Source organism: Apostichopus japonicus, chromosome 7, assembly GCF_037975245.1.
Source record: "Apostichopus japonicus isolate 1M-3 chromosome 7, ASM3797524v1, whole genome shotgun sequence".
NCBI lineage: Eukaryota > Metazoa > Echinodermata > Holothuroidea > Aspidochirotida > Stichopodidae > Apostichopus > Apostichopus japonicus.
In genome coordinates this window covers 16,504,875-16,526,969 of record NC_092567.1, presented here as the reverse complement: position 1 = coordinate 16,526,969, position 22,095 = coordinate 16,504,875, and the positions used below count along the sequence as shown (strand labels likewise).

At 37.2% G+C, this 22,095-nt stretch overlaps 1 protein-coding gene and 1 long non-coding RNA gene across 4 annotated transcripts; one reads left to right on the top strand and one right to left on the bottom strand.

Moving 5' to 3' along the window:
• Window positions 1-7,908: 7,908 nt before the first annotated feature.
• On the top strand, window positions 7,909-21,431 carry LOC139969498 (methylthioribulose-1-phosphate dehydratase-like). 3 transcript variants are annotated; one of them, XM_071974535.1, is made up of 8 exons: window positions 7,909-8,250; window positions 10,007-10,113; window positions 10,221-10,269; window positions 16,618-16,735; window positions 17,296-17,431; window positions 18,561-18,621; window positions 19,868-19,974; window positions 20,967-21,426. In XM_071974535.1, the coding sequence occupies exons 1-8, from the start codon at window positions 8,248-8,250 to the stop codon at window positions 21,055-21,057; spliced, it is 672 nt and encodes a 223-aa protein (XP_071830636.1). In that variant the 5' UTR covers window positions 7,909-8,247; the 3' UTR covers window positions 21,058-21,426. The 3 variants fall into 3 exon arrangements, with proteins under 3 accessions (XP_071830636.1, XP_071830635.1, XP_071830633.1); XM_071974534.1 differs by lacking the exon at window positions 18,561-18,621 and adding an exon at window positions 18,272-18,332 and having other exon boundaries at window positions 7,909-10,113; window positions 20,967-21,431; XM_071974532.1 differs by having other exon boundaries at window positions 7,909-10,113; window positions 20,967-21,428.
• LOC139969497 (uncharacterized) lies at window positions 12,044-15,353 on the bottom strand. Its single transcript, XR_011793732.1, has 3 exons — window positions 14,969-15,353; window positions 13,826-14,121; window positions 12,044-12,686 (listed from the first exon to the last, which is right to left on the bottom strand). It is a non-coding gene; the product is annotated as an uncharacterized lncRNA (long non-coding RNA).
• Window positions 21,432-22,095: the final 664 nt, after the last annotated feature.

The window sequence follows — 22,095 nt, the reverse complement described above, 5'->3', positions numbered from 1 at the left end:
CATGTATTTCCATGTCAACCGTTGCTACGGTAAACATAGGAGTACGTATATGCTGCAAGGGCCAACTGACTACATTATATCATCTTCATGTATACCTTAAATTTGTATAGCAATATTTGATTTTTCGTCGAAATTGACAATTATGAGATTTATGAATTTCGGTCAAACTCACAACTTTCATATTCTTCCCAAACCAATCCGAAAGACAGAAAGCCACCTTTTGCTGACATAAACAGAAACATATATATAGAGAGTTTCGATAAGTCACAATTCGCCGACATCTTGTATTCATTGAGAGATTTCGTGTATCTACGCTGGTATATATAGACAGTATTTAAATCGTCGTAATGGGTACCAGAACATTCGAATGAGTAGTAAATTGGTGACCGAGTGGGTGCCATTGGTGCCCTGAATCTACAAATGGGGTTCGGAGACCATGTCAATCGGTGGAAAATTGTTTAATGGGAGACGAGATTATTACATTCAGCAGCGGAAGAATAGCAGTGAGCTCACGTCCTCTTCCCGCACCTCATCTCCGCCCCTTGTTAACCTCACACAAAGTATTTATTAGCAAAAACATCAGGGGTGGTGAGGGGTGGGGAGTGATGGCGAATGGTTGGAATGGGAAGTGAGAGGTAGGAGCGTTGGAAGAGATATTGATTGTGGGCTAGGGGTTGATACAACAAACCGAGTAAATATAAAAACTACTAAACTGCTATTAGGTAATAATCATAATTACAGTGAAATCCTGTGACAGAACATGTTTACGATTATGTTCCTTTGTTCCTATACCATATTGGCGATGATGTGCTCTGTAGTAGACGATCGAAACAGTGAGTGTTAAACAGCGAAAGTACATACTGCACCGGATGTGTATATCACAGAATCGTAATATTTTCAATACGTCATCATCACATTTTGAAACGATAGTATAATTACATAACGTGTATGTGTTACAGATTATGACACATACTCTTTCTTATAGTTACAATGGCTCGCCATGTTGATTTTGCAGTTAGATTCTTTTTCTGTTGAAATACTTCTCACGGCAGCATTTTAAGGCAATCACAAAATGTTTGATATAAAGACAGTCACTTCTCTTGATACCGAAAGAAATCGGGGATATACAAAACAGAAAAAAAGTTCAAGCTACAAAAGTGAAATGAACTAGAATAGTTTAGTAAATAAAGAAAAACAAAACAAAAGATAAGAAGCAGAAGAAGAGTGAAACTTGCAATTAAAAAAAACAACATCTATGCCAGTGATGTTTATTTATTTTCATACTTAGCCATACTTTTTGTGTGTGAATATAACACTGACATTGAATTCGGAGAGTACATTAGGTACTGTACATGGTAAGCTGTTTCTGTAATAAATAACAGACAATTGTCCACTTGCTGTGAAATATCGAACGTTTATTCATTTCGGATATTCGTGTTAATATAAAGAAAACAAAAAATACACCACCGAATATACCATTAAATGGGAGACCAACTACTAGTGAACTAATTTGCTTGTGGATATTTAACACAAAAGAGACGAACACCATTAGGAATGGGAAAATAACGTGATAAATAAAAATAAAACTTTAGACTAAAGGAAACTGAACGCCAACGTGATTAAAATGTCACACGAATGATAAAATGTACTAGATGATTACGCAATGATTGTTTATTGTTCTAGTGGGCTGCTAATAAAAATTAAGTGCTTCGTTCCTCTGTATTTATAACGTAAGGTATATCACCTCCACCGTTTACACATGATTATTTTAGTAAAAAATTCAATTTTCTGAGAATATACACGTAGAGAGCTTAGATGTCAACGCTGACTTCTTTATACATTAAACGAAAAAAAAGGAAGAAATTGTCTCAATTTGCCTGTATATTTGATATAAGGATGTACTCTTACGGTATGTTTTTCGAATTATCATCGACCCCGGTCTCTACTACAGGTGGTTATCTTTAATACCGTTAATAACTATCGGAAATTATGCAAAGAATTTGAGGCAGTAGCAAGATTCCCCCTCACAAATTTCGGGGACGAAACGGGGACTGCAAAATATTACATACACGGAAAGTTGCATACATTGGCAAGATTTACTTTCATACTACACACATGAGTGAACCTGAGATAGCCCCTTATAGGAACAAAAATTCACAAAATGGAAGGGACACATGTCCCCTTAGAGAACTCCTCAGAGCGGATATATGCCAACTTTTGTGAACTTGCCCACTAAATTTGCGATTTATACAGAGTTTACATAGGGGCGGAACCATGTTCATTTCTCGGTAATTTAACACCCCCACCCCGTCTCAGAAAAACATGGTTTTTCAGCAATCTCTTCTCCCTTAGCAGGCAAAATATTTTAGAAATCCCAAAGAACAGTAATAAGCATATACCATCTATATGAGTTACATTCTATGCAGTCGACAACATTTTCAACCTTGTTTCACAAGTTGCAATTATATCACAATTTTCATCCAAGCCCTAGTTTAACCAAATGTCTCCAAAGTGAGGGGACACCCATCCCATTAAACCACTCAACTGGACGACAAAACATCTTAGCACCCCCCCCCCCTCACACCACTTCCAAAAACAGTTGTTGGCCACTACGCTTAAGCCTATTTCGTATCATGAAAAGAAGTCAAGTATGGTCAGCGTCGAACCTGTTTCAGATGTGGGGAGACCGGTCATGATGCCAAGAACTGCGCCAATGAAAAAATGAGGTTGTTGCATTCATCTTGGACACGACAGTGCCAGTTACCCAAACGAGATACTCTGCTATTTTTTATGGAAAGCTCTGGGGGGGGGGGGTCAGGTTTATCGCTCCTGCCTTCGTACGCTAAATCTGTCTCCGGAGCTACTAGGAGACCTACCGGAAAGAATTGGTTCAATGCGGTCGATGAACCTACTTTGAAAAGTGAATAGAACCTGCATAAAGCGATTGGATTCATTCGTCATAGTCAAATGTGAGAATCTTTCATTCCGTTCATGGTGTTTGCCAGTAGTCAGACTGAATATGAACGTTTATTGCTGTTGACGACTTTTAAATTCAGAAAACAACCCACAGAACTGAAAAAAGATGCCGATTTGTGGACCTAAAAATGGGTAGGTGGCCTTCCTTTGGTACAGTTTAATCCTGTGGTACGGTCGTGCTGATTTCTCCACGTCTAAGCGAATGTGTCATCAGGGTTGAGGCTGGTCATGAAGGTCTCTTGCTGTTTGTACTGTTAATATACCCATAGGGAAATGGTGCCTTTATGTCACGTTTATGCACCTTATCAATCTCCTGCAAGGAAGGGCTTTTTTTCAAGATTCTGTCATCTGAGTGCCTGGCAGTGCTTCATGTGTCGTGGTATTAACTGTGTCGCGGATACTTACATTTCACAATTTTCAAGTTCCCATAACGGTTCTTTCCATGTGTGTATTCTTTTTTGTATATCGTCTCATATTTTGATAGATGTTTGGAGGTGTCTTAACCCTGTGTTACATCAATTCACTTTGGTAAGACCAAATGGCTCTGATGCCTCTACAAATGGACCGAATTTACGTCTCTGCAATTTTTACGGTTTCTAATTGCAATATTATTTTCATGGGTAAATGTCGACCGTACTGCCCAAGATAAAATATTTAAAAACATAACTTGATATGTTCCCTCGAATGTCAATGACCAATTGGGCGTTAACTACAGCCGTAAATAGAGGGCGCTATGAAGGATGGGAAATACCAAACCTCTCAGATCTTCTCTGAATGCTAAACGCTCACCGACAGCCAAAGGCGGAGTACGATCACTATTTTGCCTAAGTATGAAGATACCTTGGATCTGTGTAACAAGCAGACTATACCTTTACTGAATGTAAATTACACGTTGTTGGTCACGTTTTATGTAATCGTTTAGCAATCGCATAGTAATCGGATATATTTTTCACCGAGCTTTAACCAGGGCAGGGTGCAATATATATTCGAGTTGTTAGTTGGCTTTCTTTTTTATACAACATATATCGTTCTTACTTTCAAAAGCCGTATCGTTAAGTTGACTTTGACCGGTGAAAAGCGGTTCCACCGGTGCAAGTATTTAGTATTTTAAAAAGCAAGCGTGTTGCAGTTCCTGGAGAGGTTGATGCTTTGCAGGCCCTCCAGTGTCGTTACACGTATGACTTACGTTTTACCAGTGACGTAGCCCAGCAGAAGGGTGTCACGTTGCTGAGTAACGTCGAAGAGATGAAAGAAGCTCCATACGAGGAATCCGTTAGGGAACTCTCATCCACGTAGAACTAGGGGTTCGGCAAGAACTTCTCGCAACTGTTTTATGTCGGTTTGGGGCTGTAAATGCTGCCAAAATGTGCTCCTACGCACAGCCCCCAGATTAGTAAACGGGCACAGACAGATTCGGCTCGACCTGTAACGGGACATTCCCTCCTTCCTGTTTATGGCAGGGCATAAACCTCACGTGCGGTATCCCGGTCAGCCCCGTTACTGCTTCAGGTGTGGGGAGACCAGGAACGAAGCCAAGAGCTGCCCAGACAAAAATGACGGCGCTGCCTTCTTCTTGGGTATGATAGCACCGCTTGCCCAAGAAGGTTGTGTGCTCACTCTCACTCTGACATGTCTTTACCGTTTGTCCCTCTTATGTCTCTATGAAGAAAAAGTGGGGGTAAAGGAAAGGCGTCAAGTTCCGACGCACCTACTGCCTCGGAGGAAGCTTCACGCGAGGAGGGGTAACCAAGTGAGAATTCACCGTCCTCCGCACCTGGTTTACCCTCCCCGTCATTGCGGAACCCAACCCCTTGTCTACACCGCATCCACCACATCGCGAGGCGAACACGGTATCTCCACCTGCTTCCCCCATCAACTCGTCCAGTTCCGTCCTCAGTCTGGCTTCGGTACCACCAGATCCGGAGATCGAGGCTCTGTCTGACAGCAACTCCGGAGTCTCGATGATCTTCGAGCCGAAACGTGCCAATGGGACGAGCTGGTACAAAAAGATGGGGGAATCCCTCAGACGATGATTTTTCCAGCGCGCTTGAAGCTTACGGAATCGTCGTAGGCGTAGTTTTGCCTCATTGCCCTCTCATGGCCGATTCACTTTCAGTTGCCACTTTGAACGTGAATGGCATGAGGGATCATCTCAAGCGCAGTCGCATATTCCAGTATTGTAAGTCAATGGAGGTCGACAGCGTTTGCCTACAAAAAACACACATTTTGGAAGAAGATGTTCCTCTATGGGCTTATGAGTGGGGTGGTGGGCTGTATGCTTCGTTCGTTCGTACTCATCTTGTGGCACTGGCATCTCGTCAGGCGGGTTGTGCCACAAGGGCCGATAGGTTTGCATTCTTTTCAAGCATCAACAGGGTAATATATGCCTTTGAAATGTGTATGCTCCCAATCAGTCTTCTGCTAGACGAGAATTTTTTGACCCGCTGAGATCCTTTGTTCCTGGTAGTGCACCATGTGTCATGGTCGGAGACTTTAACTATGTCCCAGTCTTGGGTCTTGACAGACTCGGGGCTTCCGTGTCTGCTAGTCCTGACGCTGGGATCACAGAACTGGACAAATTCACTTCGGCACACCTTTTAGCCGATTTCTGAAGGCATATGCACCGTGTAGTACGGGGTACACGTGGGTGAGGCCTAACAGGAAAGATGCCTTCAGGATAACTTTTGGTTGATGCGCGACTTGACTGACTTTGTTATTGAGCATGATTTATCATGTGCATTGGTATCTTGATCATCAGAAGGCCTTTGGCATGGTGGATCTTGGTTGTTTTAGGAATGTATGGGAGGTGTTTCAGTTGCACCCAAATTTTCGTATATGGATTTCTGTTTTGTTTCAGGAAAGTTTAAGTTCTGTAATCGTAATGGGTTTCATTCAGAGGTTTTTTAACTTAGAGAGGGGGTGCACCAGGGGTGCCCTCTGTCTCCATTACTTTATGTTTTGTTTAGCGAGTCTCTCTCCCGTCTTTTGGAAGGGACTCCAGACTTGTTCCATTCGTTGTGCCAGGGGGTGCCAAAGTGAAATGCGTTCAATATGCCGATGACATCACGTGTGTTGTTTCGAGTCTGGGGTCCTTTCGTGCCCTCTCGCAGGATTTATCTATCTTTGAGAGAGCTACCGGGGCGAAGTTGAATCCGGAAAAGACAAAGGGCCTTCGCCTTGGTAGCTGGAGATACAGAGACTTACCATTCGGTGTATCGTGGTCGGATCAAAATATCAAAATTAAGCGTTTCTTAAAATTGCACTACTTAAGGAAGCAACTGTATCACAAGTACTGGCCTTGTCTGGGTCTTCATTTCCCGTAAATTCATCATCTTACCAAAGCGTTCAGTAGATTCAGGGCGCAACAAAAATAAGGAGGTAAAATAATGTCACTTATTCCATTTGATCCTTCTTCGCCATCTGTATTAAAATCATCTTTCGCTTATCATTTGTACATTTACGTAAAGTCTTTTCGAACTTGAAAGAAGAAACTGGAAATGACATAACTTTAATAACAAGCAAGAACCCGAATGAATCGTAAGAACAAGCAGTAACTTAATACTGATTTTAATTACCCATAGCCTAAGACATTCCACTATGAACATTATATTTCTTACCGAAAATCTAACATTTAATCCTACTAAAGTCCAATAGACGTAACTATGTAAATCCGAAGGTATTAGAAAGATGATAACATGTATTATTTTAGATTAGTAAATGTTCAGTATTCAGTTTACATACACCTCATTTTCTCAGAATTGTTGCATATGTATTAAACGGATCTTCATTATTCAAAAGTCGGCTTGCTGACTCAGTGTACAATAAATACTACAGTGTATTTGGCAGTTCTTCTCTATAGATCATGTAATACAGTAATGCTTCCGTCTTCACTGTATATACTTGACTATCACGCCTATAGTGACGTGTACGGGCTATCAAAGGTAAGGGGGCCAAACTATAAATTCCCCCGAATGGCTAAAAAATCTTGGTTCCGGTGCAGATGACTAATTCCTCCCCAGTTTCGCCGACTAATGGGAGTGTGGGCCAGTGTATACTTTAGTATTCACTTTATATTTGAGTATTAAGAATTAATGCTTTTTGGTCAGTAGAGTAACCTTATTTAAATCTTGGAATGTCATACCGATTTCATCAAGGGTGAAATAATCTTTAAACACCATTTGCTACGTTCGAATAAGCAATCAGCAATTACTATAAGATAAACATAATGCAATGTTTCTGTCTTACAAGACGCAAACTAAATATAAATCCAAAAAGCACGAGATTATGCCTTCGCATTTACCCTGGAAGTGAGGAAATGAATTCATCCCCTGCTGAAATTTTATAAATATTGTGCAGATTTGAAGGAATGCACAATTGAGTATTGCGATTTTTAGGTATGCAATGTAATAGCTCGAAGATGACAATGTTTTGCTAAAAATTCCAGATAAATGTCATTGTAACCTTGAATTATATATATATCTTTTAACATATATATATATATATATATATATATATATATATATATATATATATATATATATAGATATATATATTTAAAGATATATATAGATATATAAAGATATATATTTAAAGAAATATATATATATATATATATATATATATATATAATATAGACATATATATATATAGGCATATATATATATATATATATATATATATATATATATATATATATATATAGAAAGATATAGAGATATATAGATATTTATTTAAAGATATTTAGATATATAAATATATATATATATAGATATATATATATATATATAAATATATATATAGATACAATAGATATATATAAAGATATATAGATATATAACTATATAACTATAATATATATATATATATAACTATAATATATATATATATATATATATATATATATATACATATATATAAATATGTAGCCTATATATTTGAACGTCAATTAGTTCTGCTTCAAAGGACACGTGGTTTGTCTTTTTACTTGTTATTGATATTCCAGTTTCTGGTTGACCGGATTTGGCTTTCACACTGGCAACCTTTATTCGAGTTATTGTATTAGGTATTACACTGGTCAGTCAGTGTCATGGCCATTAGGTGCAAAGTAGCTTCTGTGTGTTGAACTTCTGTGATGTATGTACGTGCAATGTGTATCGACAGACTTGTAATAGCAGTCTAACACAACATCACGTTTGCCGAACGAATGCGGTTGCTTTAAGATTAAACGGAAATTTCAGTCACTGAAGATATACAAAAATATCACTGTGAGGCATGGTTAGTGCACCTAGTGTATTAATTAATATGGTATAGGAAGGTAGCAATTACTCAAGGTACTATTGAAATTAACTATCCATAATCTTAGACATATTAGCGTAACATACTTCGCTATTTCCTTAACGTTAAGCCTAGTAGTAGCCTAGTATAGTAGGCCTACTTGGATGGCGGTCAACATATCCGTGCAATAACACCTGCTGAAATGATTTGTTTGCTGTAAATGAAGTAAAACACGAAATAGAAATAATAAGGCATAGATACTGGTGCATGGCAGTGTTAGATAGTACAGTGATGATCACAATGTATACATACATCTAATATTGTGTCTGTGTGTCCTAACCACTCATCACGTAAGTGGAACGTGCCCAAATGAATGAGCTTGTATCATAGTATCGGAAAATGGCCGGTATATGTAATGCGCAATGTTTAATGCGACAAATGTCGCCAAACGTTTCCATACGGGTTGAATGATTACTTACAGGAATTGGCTATTGGCTGTTCAACGTCATGGTCTACCAAAAATTGCGGGTTGGCATACAATCTGTTCCATGTTAGCTAGGCTATCATTATTCGGCCATAACATGACATTTTTAGAAGTCGTTGAAAATTAGGTCAGGAGTGGAGAAATTTGATTGAATACGGAATGTCATGTATAGGTTTCCCAAGTTCACAAGAACAACTATTGTATGCCTATAAAGGCAGTCTTGTAAAATTGAGCTAAGGTTACTGTAAGACATACCGTTACGTAGTAACGTAGGCCAGAGACAATACAAACACAAATTTACAAAGGTTTCCTGTGTTATTATTAGGAGTGTTAGCTCAGTGGTTAACGCCGGTGCATTTCGATCATAAGGTCCCGAGTTCGACTTGCTCCAAGATTAATGTATGTCGTCCAGTTACATAGTTGTTGACAATTTGCAATTCATAATCATGGACGCTAAATATGAATCAAGAGATTGACTTCGGTCAGCTTGCGGCCTTGATAAGCCAATGATGGCTTCTTCGCGAGTTCCTGCTTGCAGGAGGATCTAAAATACATACATTATAGGAGTGTTAGCTCAGTGGTTAACGTCGGTGCCTTTCAATCATAAGGTCCCAAGTTCGAGTCACTCCAAGATTAATGTATGTCGTCCAGTTACAGAGTTGTTGACAACTCATAATCATAGACGTTAAATATGAATCTAAGAGACTGACCTCGGTCAGCCTGCGACTTTGATAAGCCAATGATGTCTTCTTCGCGGGTTCCTACTTGCAGGAGGATCTAAAATACATACATTAGCTCAGCTGTATTGGAACGACTGCCGTTTCGTCCAGGGAATTAACACTCAATTGATTATTGCTACCAACAGATATTGGTTAAAAATTATGCTGTCATCAGATTGGGCATCAACGCTAATTCTTCATTGAACAGTTCCTTTAAATTGTGCCCTGAGCTTGTGTACTGTACTCTATAGTTATGTGTCACTGTATCCAAACCATAGTCTTTCTAAAAAACGCTTTGAAGTAGCATAGCAACTATGATTCATTTGATTTGATTCAATAGTTATTGCTGAAAATGACTGAAAATGAACAACTTAACTGCATTCAGCCAGAAAATGAAATGTTACACCCCGCAATCAAAGTGGAATCACCCCACATCCAAAGTGGAATGACCCCACATCCAAGGTGGATTCGATGGGAGGCTGCTTATCAAACAACATTTTTTCTTATTACGAGAAGACTTATGTCATTGACCAACGAGACTTTTTTTCTTCAGACGCTGCTAAAAGATCATCCTCGCAATATCATTCCAGAGTTATGTAGGGTATTCTATCATCATGGATGGGTGACCGGTACTGGTGGAAGTATATCTATAAAACAAAGGTAGGATAATTAATGCTTATATTACAAAAACAACTCTACATTTAGAAAATTTCTTAAAAATCGTGCTATTTTTTTTTACTAACAGAGCCTTTTCTTCTGTTCAACAGGGATGAAATTTACGTAACTCCTTCCGGAGTACAGAAGGAAAGATTAGAGGTAATTTAGAGTCAAACATTGCCTCATGAAATCAGCTGCTAAATTAGGCCGTCTTCCATGTGCCAAAAAAGTGCTTAGTTTTTGGATTTTGCTCAATTTTTTAGGGAATACTTGATTTGAGTGAAAATGAGTACAATTTGATATAAGGTTTGGTTTTCTGTTTGTTGGCAGCCACCAAATGTGCACACGGCTGTGCCAAGAACCAAAATGGCGGCTAGCTGCCCATATATGGCTATGATGAATTTGGAAGTTTTTTTAATAGCCAGGGTGGAAGAGTAGAGTAATATAAAACAATCTCTATGAAGGGTCTTCTGGAGAACAAAAAGCCCACCAAATTTGAAATTTGTCCGATACTGACTGGGGGAACTATTAACAGAAAACCAAATAGAGGGCGCCCTTTACTCGTTGATTAGACTTTGTAAGAAAATCTACCGACCTGTTTAAGAAACAATGCAGAGGTTGTATGTAATAATTTATGACTGAAAGTTACATACACATGTGAAATCTTGTATCATAGAATATTCAATGCTATTATGATGACTTCAGAAAGTATTGCTGTTGCCAAGGTTACCAAACATTTTGTCGTTTTTTAGGATTGACCAGAAGGAACTTTAGCTGTGATATCTCTATATCTACTTGAGCTTTAACCTCGAATCTTGATAGGAATGTATTATTCTTGATTGAGACCAGTTTCATAACAACTTTTCTTTGGTTTCTGTGGTATAAATAGATTTCTGGTGGTCAGAAATTCATGATACACTTGCTTCAGCTTTCTGTATAAAATATAGGGCATATTGTAACGTTAACTCACTCTAAGATTCGGGGTATTTGGGGGGGGGGTGGGGTTGGAGCCTGAATATTCCCTACTGAGGACTGGTGGTGGTATGGAAACAAATGTGGCTTCGATGGCAGTGTGTTAATAAGGACGAGTCTTGAACCTCGCTATTGCATGCAAAGAATATAACACATAGATTAAAGAGTAAAGAAGGAGCGCTGAGATTTTGCAATCTATTACTATAATCAGCCACGGTACAAACAATACATCGGGACGAAGCCTCAATAATAGGTAGAAAACATGCACTTAAACAAAAATGGTCACAAACGAGGTCTCAATACGGAAGTAGTGTCCTATAACTATACATACAATAGTGCTTTTTACGTGACCCGCCATGCGGGATACAAAACGTCACGGCCAAACGGCACTACCGAACCATCCCATTCTGACAAACGAAACTAAGGTCTAGCGAGCCAAAAAAACATGCGCCCGCCGACCTGCAGAGACAAAACGCCCAACCCCCCCCCCCACTGAAACATTCAAAAACGTACAGAAGGACGACCCGCACGCAGCGAAACGAAAAACCCCTCCCCAGCACACCAGCGTCCAAAAAAGGCAGCCCCAGATAAACGGCGAAAATCGCCTTCAATCTGAAGGCGAATGTCGGACTTCACCGCCTCTAGGACTGCCTGCCAACTGGCAAATTTCCCCCTAAAAACCAAATTACACCTATTCCGCCAAACATGTTTTTTTACAATAGAGCAAACAAAAATGATGCGGTGCAACACAGCTACCGAACAAACTGGAGGGTCTACCCCATATAAAATAAAGCCCTGCCCTACCGACCATGAACGGTCTCCCGTAACACGGTCGGTCCAGGTCTGGAACCACTCCCATAAGTTTACTACGAAGTAACAATGCCAAAAAACATGAGCAGTACTCTCTAAGCTGTCACAGCCGGTCCTAGGGCACAGTCCATCACCCAATCGCCATACATACAATAGTGTATAAAAGACGAATACAAAACAGATACAAGTACGACCACAATGATCGGAGCCAGGGCTACTACCGGACCAAACGATTCAGAACGGGAGGGAAGACTGATTCACAAGTGTCACAATCTGATCCAGCTGAGTGGATGAACAAACGTCACATGACCTGTAATACTTATGTCACTGTTTGCATCGAATGCACATGTGGCTGAAAACAGTAACATGTAGTCTAGATAAATAGAGGGCGACAGACTTTAGGTCAAACGAAGTGGGAAGTTGGTTTTTTATTAGAATTAATATTTTTCATCAATGTGCATTTCTGTATGTACACCAATGTATATCCCCACTAATTTTTCACACTTGTTTCACTTATGTAGTTATATTTCACATTTGAAAGCAACAAAAACATAGGGTACTTGCAAATAGATGATACTTTTTTAAGCAATTTGATGATGACTCTGGAAATAAATTATAATTGCTAGTTAGTTAGATTTGCTAAAGGCCTTCCTTCATATTATAGATTATACACTCCTCTGATAGCACATTCTGTGACCTTGATGAGGAAGAAGCCAACTTTGATGATAGGAGTTGTTTTTCCAGAGGTTCATCAGTTTCTGTTTGTTGATCTTCTTCCATAGAGGTATCTAGATCTGAAATCAAATTAAGAAAATGTAAAGCAATTAAAATCCCTCAGGATACCTCCTATATCTGAAAGTGACTTACAGTTGCTTTGTTGGGTTGATATGTTTTTTGTGTATGACATTCCTATGTTGAGTTGGAACAATTCCTTTTCAGAGATGTCTGTGAGTGACAGCTTTTCTCACATTTTATGTGGGCCCAACAGACACTGACTATTCGTTGCACAGAAAATTATTTTTGTCTTAGAAATGGCAGCATGACACATAGCACAGTGAAGCCTCACTCAATTTAGAAAACATACAACTGATCTTTATCAATTTCAAATTATTCCTTTCTGCTAACAGTTTAAAGCTAAAATGATGATTGAACATCCTTTTTTGTTGATAGTCATAACAAACTAGCCTCATTTTAAAATTCATAAATGATAACAAGATGTCTAATGGTCTTATCTTCCTTCATTTCACCTATTGTTTTCAAAATTCATATTGCACTGCAGGTTTTCTAACAATTCTTCAATTCCCAATTTCATGTGTAATCAGATAAACTCATTTAACAAAATCATGCCTTAGAGGCAACTACCTTCAAGACAGGATATCTAAATACCAGGATCAGGCATAAAAAGAACATTTGGGAATAAAACAATAAAAGGCCCTTTTTGCTCACATTAAATCTTCTAGAAATCTGCAGTACTTATTGACCACATATTCACATACCAATGTAAATTCAAGCAGTTCAATTACATTGTATGCAAGGGAAATGAGCTTTTAAAGTTCCAACAAGTGAATTGATCCAAGAAGTGTTACATCACATCATTAAATCAATTTGTTTGTGTTCATTGACATGTTTCTGTATTTCATTACTGTTTAAAGGTAGTCTGTATTAGCCCCAAATTATAGCATGCTATAATTTAGAACAACAAGTTTTCAAAAAATCATTCCCTGTGGGTCTTTACTTCCCAATTTGTTCTTAGACATACTACATGAGCATACAAGATGACTGAATGTCCTGGTGAGGTAAATTCCTCCAGGGTGGTAATAAAAAAGTTAAAGAATTTTGACCAAAAGTTACCATATTTGAAAATGAGGCATATTTGGGATCAATACAGCATACCTTTAACTCATAACAAAATGCATTTTGACAAACTTCTTACCTTCAACTGCTTTATGTTGAGGTTATTTCATCTGTCATTTCTTGGCTCTGATAATATCTGTTTTGTTGGTAAAAGCCGCATAGCAATCACGATGTTAGAAGATGTCCTCAAAGCTGTCAGGCTGTTCTTTGCAGGTGGATAGAACTTTGTGAGCAACATCACACTGTGGGTCAGATAATTTGCACCATTCCTCAGCACTGGCAATAACTTTAGACCAACTGATTGGGGTGAACCTCATTAATGGCCCAATCTTCCCAGCACAATGGAATGCACATTTGTGAGAAGTCATCATCGAACTGTTAGAGAAAATAGCAAAATAAAACAAAAAGCTGGAACATTACTAGTTCAAGCATTCATAACCATAGCTAGTCGATGTGGAGTGTGAGGCACAGTGGCTGCTTTCCTGGTCCATGGGATAGAGGGTAGGCCAAGTGCAATCCACTTGAACAGATCCTACTGTTATGGTACTTTGCAAAGCCTTGGTTGTTTTATCAAAACTTCTTTGTCTCTTATTGACTTGTGCAGCGCCTAGCCCTATTGCATCTAATGTACAGTTACAGTAATTACAATTATAAATCAAGCAAATTTGGCAAAAGGATAAGTCTAGCATCTATGCCAGTAGGCTAATCATTAGGGTTAGTCTGAGCAAGTATACCATCTACGATCTAACGTCACCATCAGTTAAGTAGGCCCATGCCAAGGATGGTTCTGATTATTTTTTATGCTAAAACTTAATAGGAGCAACAACTAACATTAGGCGTAGGCCTACGCCAATACAAATTGATACGAAAGTCAACCATGTTCACTGCAGCAATTCCTCGATTAGAAATCTAGGAATAAACAACATTGGATGTACCAACGTTCAATCGTCCGTACTATAAAGACATCATAAACTAGGCCAAGCATATGCATAGCCTATATTGTTTGCTAAGTCTAACGTCAACGAAGACTTTGGTCAGGCAGATATATAATGTAGGCTAATGCAATATCGCAATCCCAACCGGCGTTATGCGTTACAACTTTGCAGCGTCGGCCTACGTACTTAATCAACAGAAATTTCGACCTCATTTGCCTACAATATCATACAAGTGTACACATATATTTTACGATTTTTTTTGGCGTCTACAGTTATTCTATTCTTACCTTTGTCAAAACGTTTTCTGATCATTTGGACTGCCATCTCCGATAGATTGGAGCAATGGATGGGCTACAGGCTCTATATGCAGACAGTGCGTGATTTAGTCTCGCCACAGTAGATGTAAACAAAATAAGTTCGGGCCGGGTCAAAAGGTCACGAGAAGCAGCCCTATGATTGGTCAGTTGCCTAAAATCAGGCATGTCCCATAATCAATTAAAATACTACAGTTTTACTGCATTTTTAGAGTAATGTGCAACAATCCTGTTGTTGGCATAGCAAATTATGAATCTCGTGATTATTCTCCGCATTTTAAGCTACAGTAACACCATTCCCCTAAAAAGTTGAGCAAAGGAAGCGAAAAGCAAGCCATGGAAGACGGCCTAAATGCACAGATTATAAAACACGAATCGGTATGTTGGGTACACTACATATGACTCGATACCTTCAGAGTGTGAAGGAGCCTCGGCGTACCATGCAAAGTGGAGCCGATGACATGATTGGTCTTGGTATTTTATAAACTTCACATCCCCTTTAGACAAACTAGTAACCATCCAATCCAAGGTCAAATCAATAGACTGAAAATTAAAGAGAAACAAAACATTATTTGTCAGTGTGCAACTATGACATCACACATGTGCTTCGAGTTCACTTTTGTAGAATATCAGATAACTTTTACTGTCATAATCTCAAAAACGGTACAAAGGAATTGAATGCAAATTTCACTAGAATGCTTAGATTATGTTCCTCTGTACAATATCAAAAAGATATATTTACCTGGACTATTGTCTTAAGTGGGTAAAATGGTTTAAAGATAATTTTGAATTGTAGTTTCACCGTGGAACTTGTATCCACGTAAGGGATATAACATTATGGGAGAGCGCCCTCTTATTTATTCAAAATGGCGGCTCCCATGGAACGTTAGTGAGACCCAATTCAGTGTATATATTGAGGGATTCTATATTGATAGTAGACTGTGGACTTTTCTTATAATTGACGTGTAGGCCCACCGTTGTTAAACTTCACTGTGTTAAAGGCACACTCATGTCTACTTTGAGTTAATATTCTCTTTTTCCTTAAAAGGATGTATTTTAACGGCAGTCTTGTTTCATATACACAAGTTATTTTTATGATTGCTGATTTAATCTCAAAGGAATGGTATGTTAATAGTTGAAAATAATATCCTTCATTTCAACCAACTTCAATTATCTGCAGTAATTGCACCATACATTTTGTAGTCATGTACTACGCTTTTAGAGGTTCCAAGCCATATAGTACCTCACAACTTAAAGCAGTATATGTTTGGTAGTTAAAAGTGTATAGTCAATAGTCAATATTTAGTTTGAAGTTGTTGTTATAGGTAGACGTGCCGATGACGTAATGGTCGCAACTACTTGTACTTTAAGTAATGTTTAAGTAATTGTTATGATGTAAAAATGATGTCCATTGCATGTTTCCTTTTGGAATTGGTTTCAGGTGATGATAATATTGTTCCTAGGATGTGTAGTTAGTTTAGTTTTCTTATGATTGCTTATATTCATTTCTTTACAGGCGGGCATATAGCCGACGACTATTCAAAACCACTGCTTTCTTAATTTTTGCCTTTGAGTTGATTTAAATTTCCGTTTGTGATACTTAACATTAGTATCTTTCGCAGGGTGATGATTTATACGTCATCAATCTGGCCGGAGATGAGCTGTCAGGACCACCTTCTTCAAAGAAATGGAGGAAGAGTCAATGCACTCCATTGTTTCTTGCTGCATATAGAATGAGAGGTATTAAATATGTTGTAATGGTTCTGGTTTAATATACTTTATTCCATATTATAGTTCAAAGATTATATTTCAACAACAAAGCTGCTGGCAAGACAGGAGTACATAGATTAACAATATTTCTGAAAAAATAAGAATATCAGAAAAACTGCTCTGCCTAAGGAAGTAATAGACGTACAGCACCAAAGACAAAAGCAATCGGTTTTGGCTATCAAGCTGTGTTCTGTACGGAAGCCATACATACCACACAAATTAAGTCATTAATTTGTCTAAATTTGTTATTACAAACTTTTATTTTGTTATAAAAAGGTTATAATACTAAGTTTGTATTATTTACAATGTTTGGAATGCATTTAATTTTTTTTTTTTAAAGTGAGCATTGTTGTCTTTTATTACAGTGTTTATATTAGCAAATGTCAACTCTAAAATATTGAAGCTGTCGAATGACCTCATACATGTTGGTTTTAATCAAGACGGCATGCAGTTGAAACACTGTTTGCCTGTCTGGTCAACACATTTCCTATGTTGTTACCATTCTTATTAAACATATGATTGATATACAGATGCTGGAGCTGTAATACACAGTCACTCTATGCATGCAAACCTTGTGACAATGCTGTACGCGGGGAAGGAGTTTCGAATCAGTCACCAGGAGATGATTAAAGGAATCAAGAAAGATACATCTGGTGGATATTACAGGTAACTTTATTTTGCAATGTTTTGCCTCTCACTTAAGTTTTGAGATCATTTCATAACGTGTAACGTTGACAGAAAACGGTGTGGTGTCAGAAAGAGACCAGATAATGGATCTTTATAATAAATCCTTAGAAATATATCAGGATGACAGTCGAATCAGTCACCATTAGATGATGAAAGGAATAACAAAAAGACACATCTGGTAGATATTACTCGTAAATATATGTTAAGGTTTTGTTCTTTATTTTGTACGATTCTTTTCTAACGAAATAGCAATGACCGTAGTGACCATTTACACCTCACGAAGCATGGCTTTAAAGAAAGGGAACATGGTTACATATAAAGGTACAACTAGAGGGAAACTTTTTAAACCATCCCTTTAGAAGATTTAGAATTAGATTTAGATTTAGAAGATTTCTCATCTCTGCATATTGAAACGTAATGAGCTGGAAAATCCAGAACAGTGAAAAAACTTCCAGCCTCCACCGGGATTCGAACCCGGGCCTCCCGCTTTATATGCGGACACCCAAACTACTATAGGCTATGGATCCTGATTGTATGTCCAGAGGTTCGAAACCGGCAAGGAAGGTCGTAATTCCACTGTAGGCGTTTTTCACCTGTATCGAACAATACTAGTTCTGTTTTGGTGACTGATTTGCCTTACTCTAGATATCAAACATGATTTAATATTTCTTGCAGAAATAACGAGTAGCTGATTGTTGCAATAATTGAAACCACAATGAAAGAAAATGATTTTGTTGGTAAATATTATCATGTAAAAGTATTATTATGTATTTATATATATTTATATAAATAAATAGATATGTTTAGTATTTGTTGCAGAAATAACGAGGAGCTGGTTGTTCCAATAATTGAAACCACAATGAAAGAAAATTATTTGTTGGTAAATATTATCATGTAAAAGTATTATGATGTATGTATTATTATGTATGTATATATATATATATATATTTATATATATATATATATATATATATATATATATATATTTATATATATATATATTTATATATATATATACATATATATACATATATATACAATATATATATATTTATATATATATGTATATATATATATATATATATATATATATATATATTTCTTGCAGAAATAACGAGGAGCTGATTGTTCCAATAATTGAGAACACAACGAAAGAAAATGATTTGTTGGTAAATATTATCATGTAAAAGTATCATGGAAGTTATTTAAGATATTTTGTAAGCTACTTGATTTCCCTTATTTCTATTCTGGAGGCGTGAAATACATTCCTGAATATTTCTTACTGTCGTTTCCCACACTAGAGTATAGAAAGACAATTTAAGAAATTGTATTGTAAATTACTATAGTTTATAACCCTGTCGGAACAATGAGATTGTTAGACGCAGATGGTAGATCTAGTCAAGCAATCTAGTAGGCGAAGCTTACTTGGAGATCACTAGTGATTGACTCTTTCGAGCAATTTCCTAGTTACTTGTAATATGTTTAGTCCGAGGTGTATTTATTTCCACCAACCACCAGTTGTTTAAACATTCCATCATAGTATTATCCTTCAGCCTCCCGTGTCGAATTGGTCACCCACTATAAGGGGTTGTCAGATCTGGATTATTCCCCTCAATGAGAACCGTCTCATAATGACTTATTTTATTTAAACATGTCGGTATTATAATTGCACATGATTGGAAGTACTGAACGATTATAGTACATGATGCGAGAATAAATGAAGAGTCTGAATATACAAAACAAATTGTTTATCTTTGATTGGAGTAATTGATAAGGTACATTGAAGTCTTGGTAGTCTAAAGTTTGAATTAACCCCAGATGAATAAAGATACTTTTACCATAGTCCCTACTCGAAATCTAAAATGTAGTCATTACTGAACTTGTCCTAAAGACATTTTGGTCAGGGATATCATTTGAAAGTACATCAAGCCTCTTCACTAGAATTAAGTAAACTAGCTAATTATAATTATACAATAATCCTGTCTATGTTGACTATATCGTAAACTGTTGCGTAAATGTTACAGTTTCCTAACTTACTGCTGGTATTTAACAACGGGTAGTCAATCTTGATGAAGTGTGCTCCATTATATATCCTGTTTCTTTCACCATCGATAATAAGTGAATGACCATTCGACCCTCGAAATTGTACGGGAAAAAGATAATGTCAAAATAGCCAAAGTCAAGAAATCCACACGATGTCGCATACCAGTTACCTAGACCTACCTTTGTTCATTCAGTTTGATTTACACACGTAATCTATTTTGAAAGTGAATCCGTTGGTTAAGCGAGGATAATACAAAACTGAGCATCCTACACATTTCTGAATAATATCGATATAGTTTCTTTATCACACAAACGAGGCTGAAAAACCTTCCGATGTTTGAAGTACTATTTCTTTTATTATATAAATTTCAGGAAGGACTGATATCTGCAATGACGTCATATCCCGATACGTGTGCTGTTTTAGTCAGGCAGCACGGAATCTATGTTTGGGGAGATACTTGGGAACAAGCAAAATCAATGTAAGTGTTCAGAGAAGACATGCGTCCTTTCTTCAATATGCAACATGTATGGTATTTGAACCAGGAGGTTTACCACATCATGTGTCCTCTTTGGGTGCACCGAGTGTTCATGAACGTACAGCGTTCTATTGCTATTCAAATTTAATCTAGACACTGTAATCAAATTACCATTGCCGCATTAACTTGTTTCGTTATAGAGGTTGTTGCACTTAAACTAAATTTTCGGCCTCGTCATCAACATGTCTTTGGTTCCGTTAATGTCACATTATATACATGTGGAAACTCTAGAAACGTCTGTTACGTTTGATAACATCAGTAAATAGCCTGACCTACTCTTTGATTACTGACAATGGTGTACCTAATTGTCACGACTAATTTGCACCTCAGAATCTGACTATAATGATTCCTGACATTAACTGTTGGGACTAATTTCAAGTTATTCATAGCTATGTGTGAGCGAGAAAGGGAAGAATACTTCAGGTTGCATAGAAAATAGAACAAAAATACCTCATTAATCAGTGTTAAGGAGTGAAACGGTCCATCCAAAGAGACCTTTTTTCTTTCTAAACTCGATATATCTCCACTCCCTTGAAATATTTAGGAAAATTGCTTACATGATAGCAACGCTTAAAAGGCAAGACCTGGAAATTGACGAAGTTGCTGGTACTCATATAAGCAAAAACAAATTCACTATTGGTAGTTTCTTAGATTGTTTATATATTTCTATTCTTTAAGGTGAAAGTAGCAAAAGATGCAGAGGATTATCTATAAGAATAATTGGTCATGTCAACATACTTCAGCAACAGTAAGCGAAAAACACAGTTTTCAATGAAGTTACAAAAGTACTAAACATTATCAGCAATTGTGGTTGATTGTTGTAGAGTAGTATTTTTTTTGTTGTCTTGGTACGGATGTATAATAAGTTAATTGATAAAAAATATTTTCCTTTCATTATGGCAAATAAGTAAGGATTTGAATTTATGTTTATTCAGGTGTGAGTGCTATGATTATCTGTTTGAACTCGCCGTCAGGATGACGCAATGTGGAATGGATCCATCAAACCCACCCTGGAATGGAGTATAGCCTTGGGAGACGATCTTTGAAAATTCTCTAACAAAGCACATCAACTTGGAATAACATCATTTTAGTAACAAAATTTTATCAACGAAGAGAGATGGAGTTGATTATTTGCATTGACGCAATGGTGTTTATTTGTATAGGACTCTCAGGATTCTCAGGAAACTCAGGATTCGTGGCTTCGGATAGAGGTCAAACACTAGCTCAAGAGATCTTGGCGCAGGGTGGTCTTTGTCTAAATGACTTCCGTTTTCATTTCACTGGACGACACATGCCAAATCATTGATCTTAATTTCCATCTTTTTAATTTTCATAAATTTTCTCCGGTTTTGCCGCCTCAAAATATGGTAGATATAAGTATAGACCATCATCGATGGTATAATTTTGATTTATATTAGATCAGATCGATGATTACTCAGGGAAGGAAGTTTGGACAGTCGATAAGGACATTTACATTTTGTAGCTGATTGTAAGTTCACAAGATTTGTTATGTAAGATTTATCAGCTAAAGATTGTTCTTTCTGAACAGTCAAAGTTATATAGGATATCATGGTTCCATCTCTTACATATAGTTTGTTAATTTAGAATAAATTTCTTGAAAATGTTAATGTTGACAATAATAATTTCTTTAAAATTTATGGCTAAGACTTGTACATGTCAATTAGCTTTTACATGATTACATTATAAAAATGACTTGTACTATATTCAATATGGAGTATTATTCTTGTCGAAATTGTGTGTTTGTCATGTACGTGTCATGTGAATAAGAATTCATAAAATGACTGCAAACGTCTACTTCTTGTTTAAATGCATCATAACATCATTCTGTTTTTGCTCTTTCCTTGTCATCATATATTTTTTATATAATTAAATGGTATGCAAATATGAAATGTTTTCTGCCTGTCGCAAAATGGCACCCTGCTGGAATAGTTCCTATATATTTAGATTTGATTCTATTTTTTACTTTACACGTGAAGGACATACCTTCACATACCTCCACGTGAAGGACATATACCTACCCATGAAGGACACACCTTAATGAGT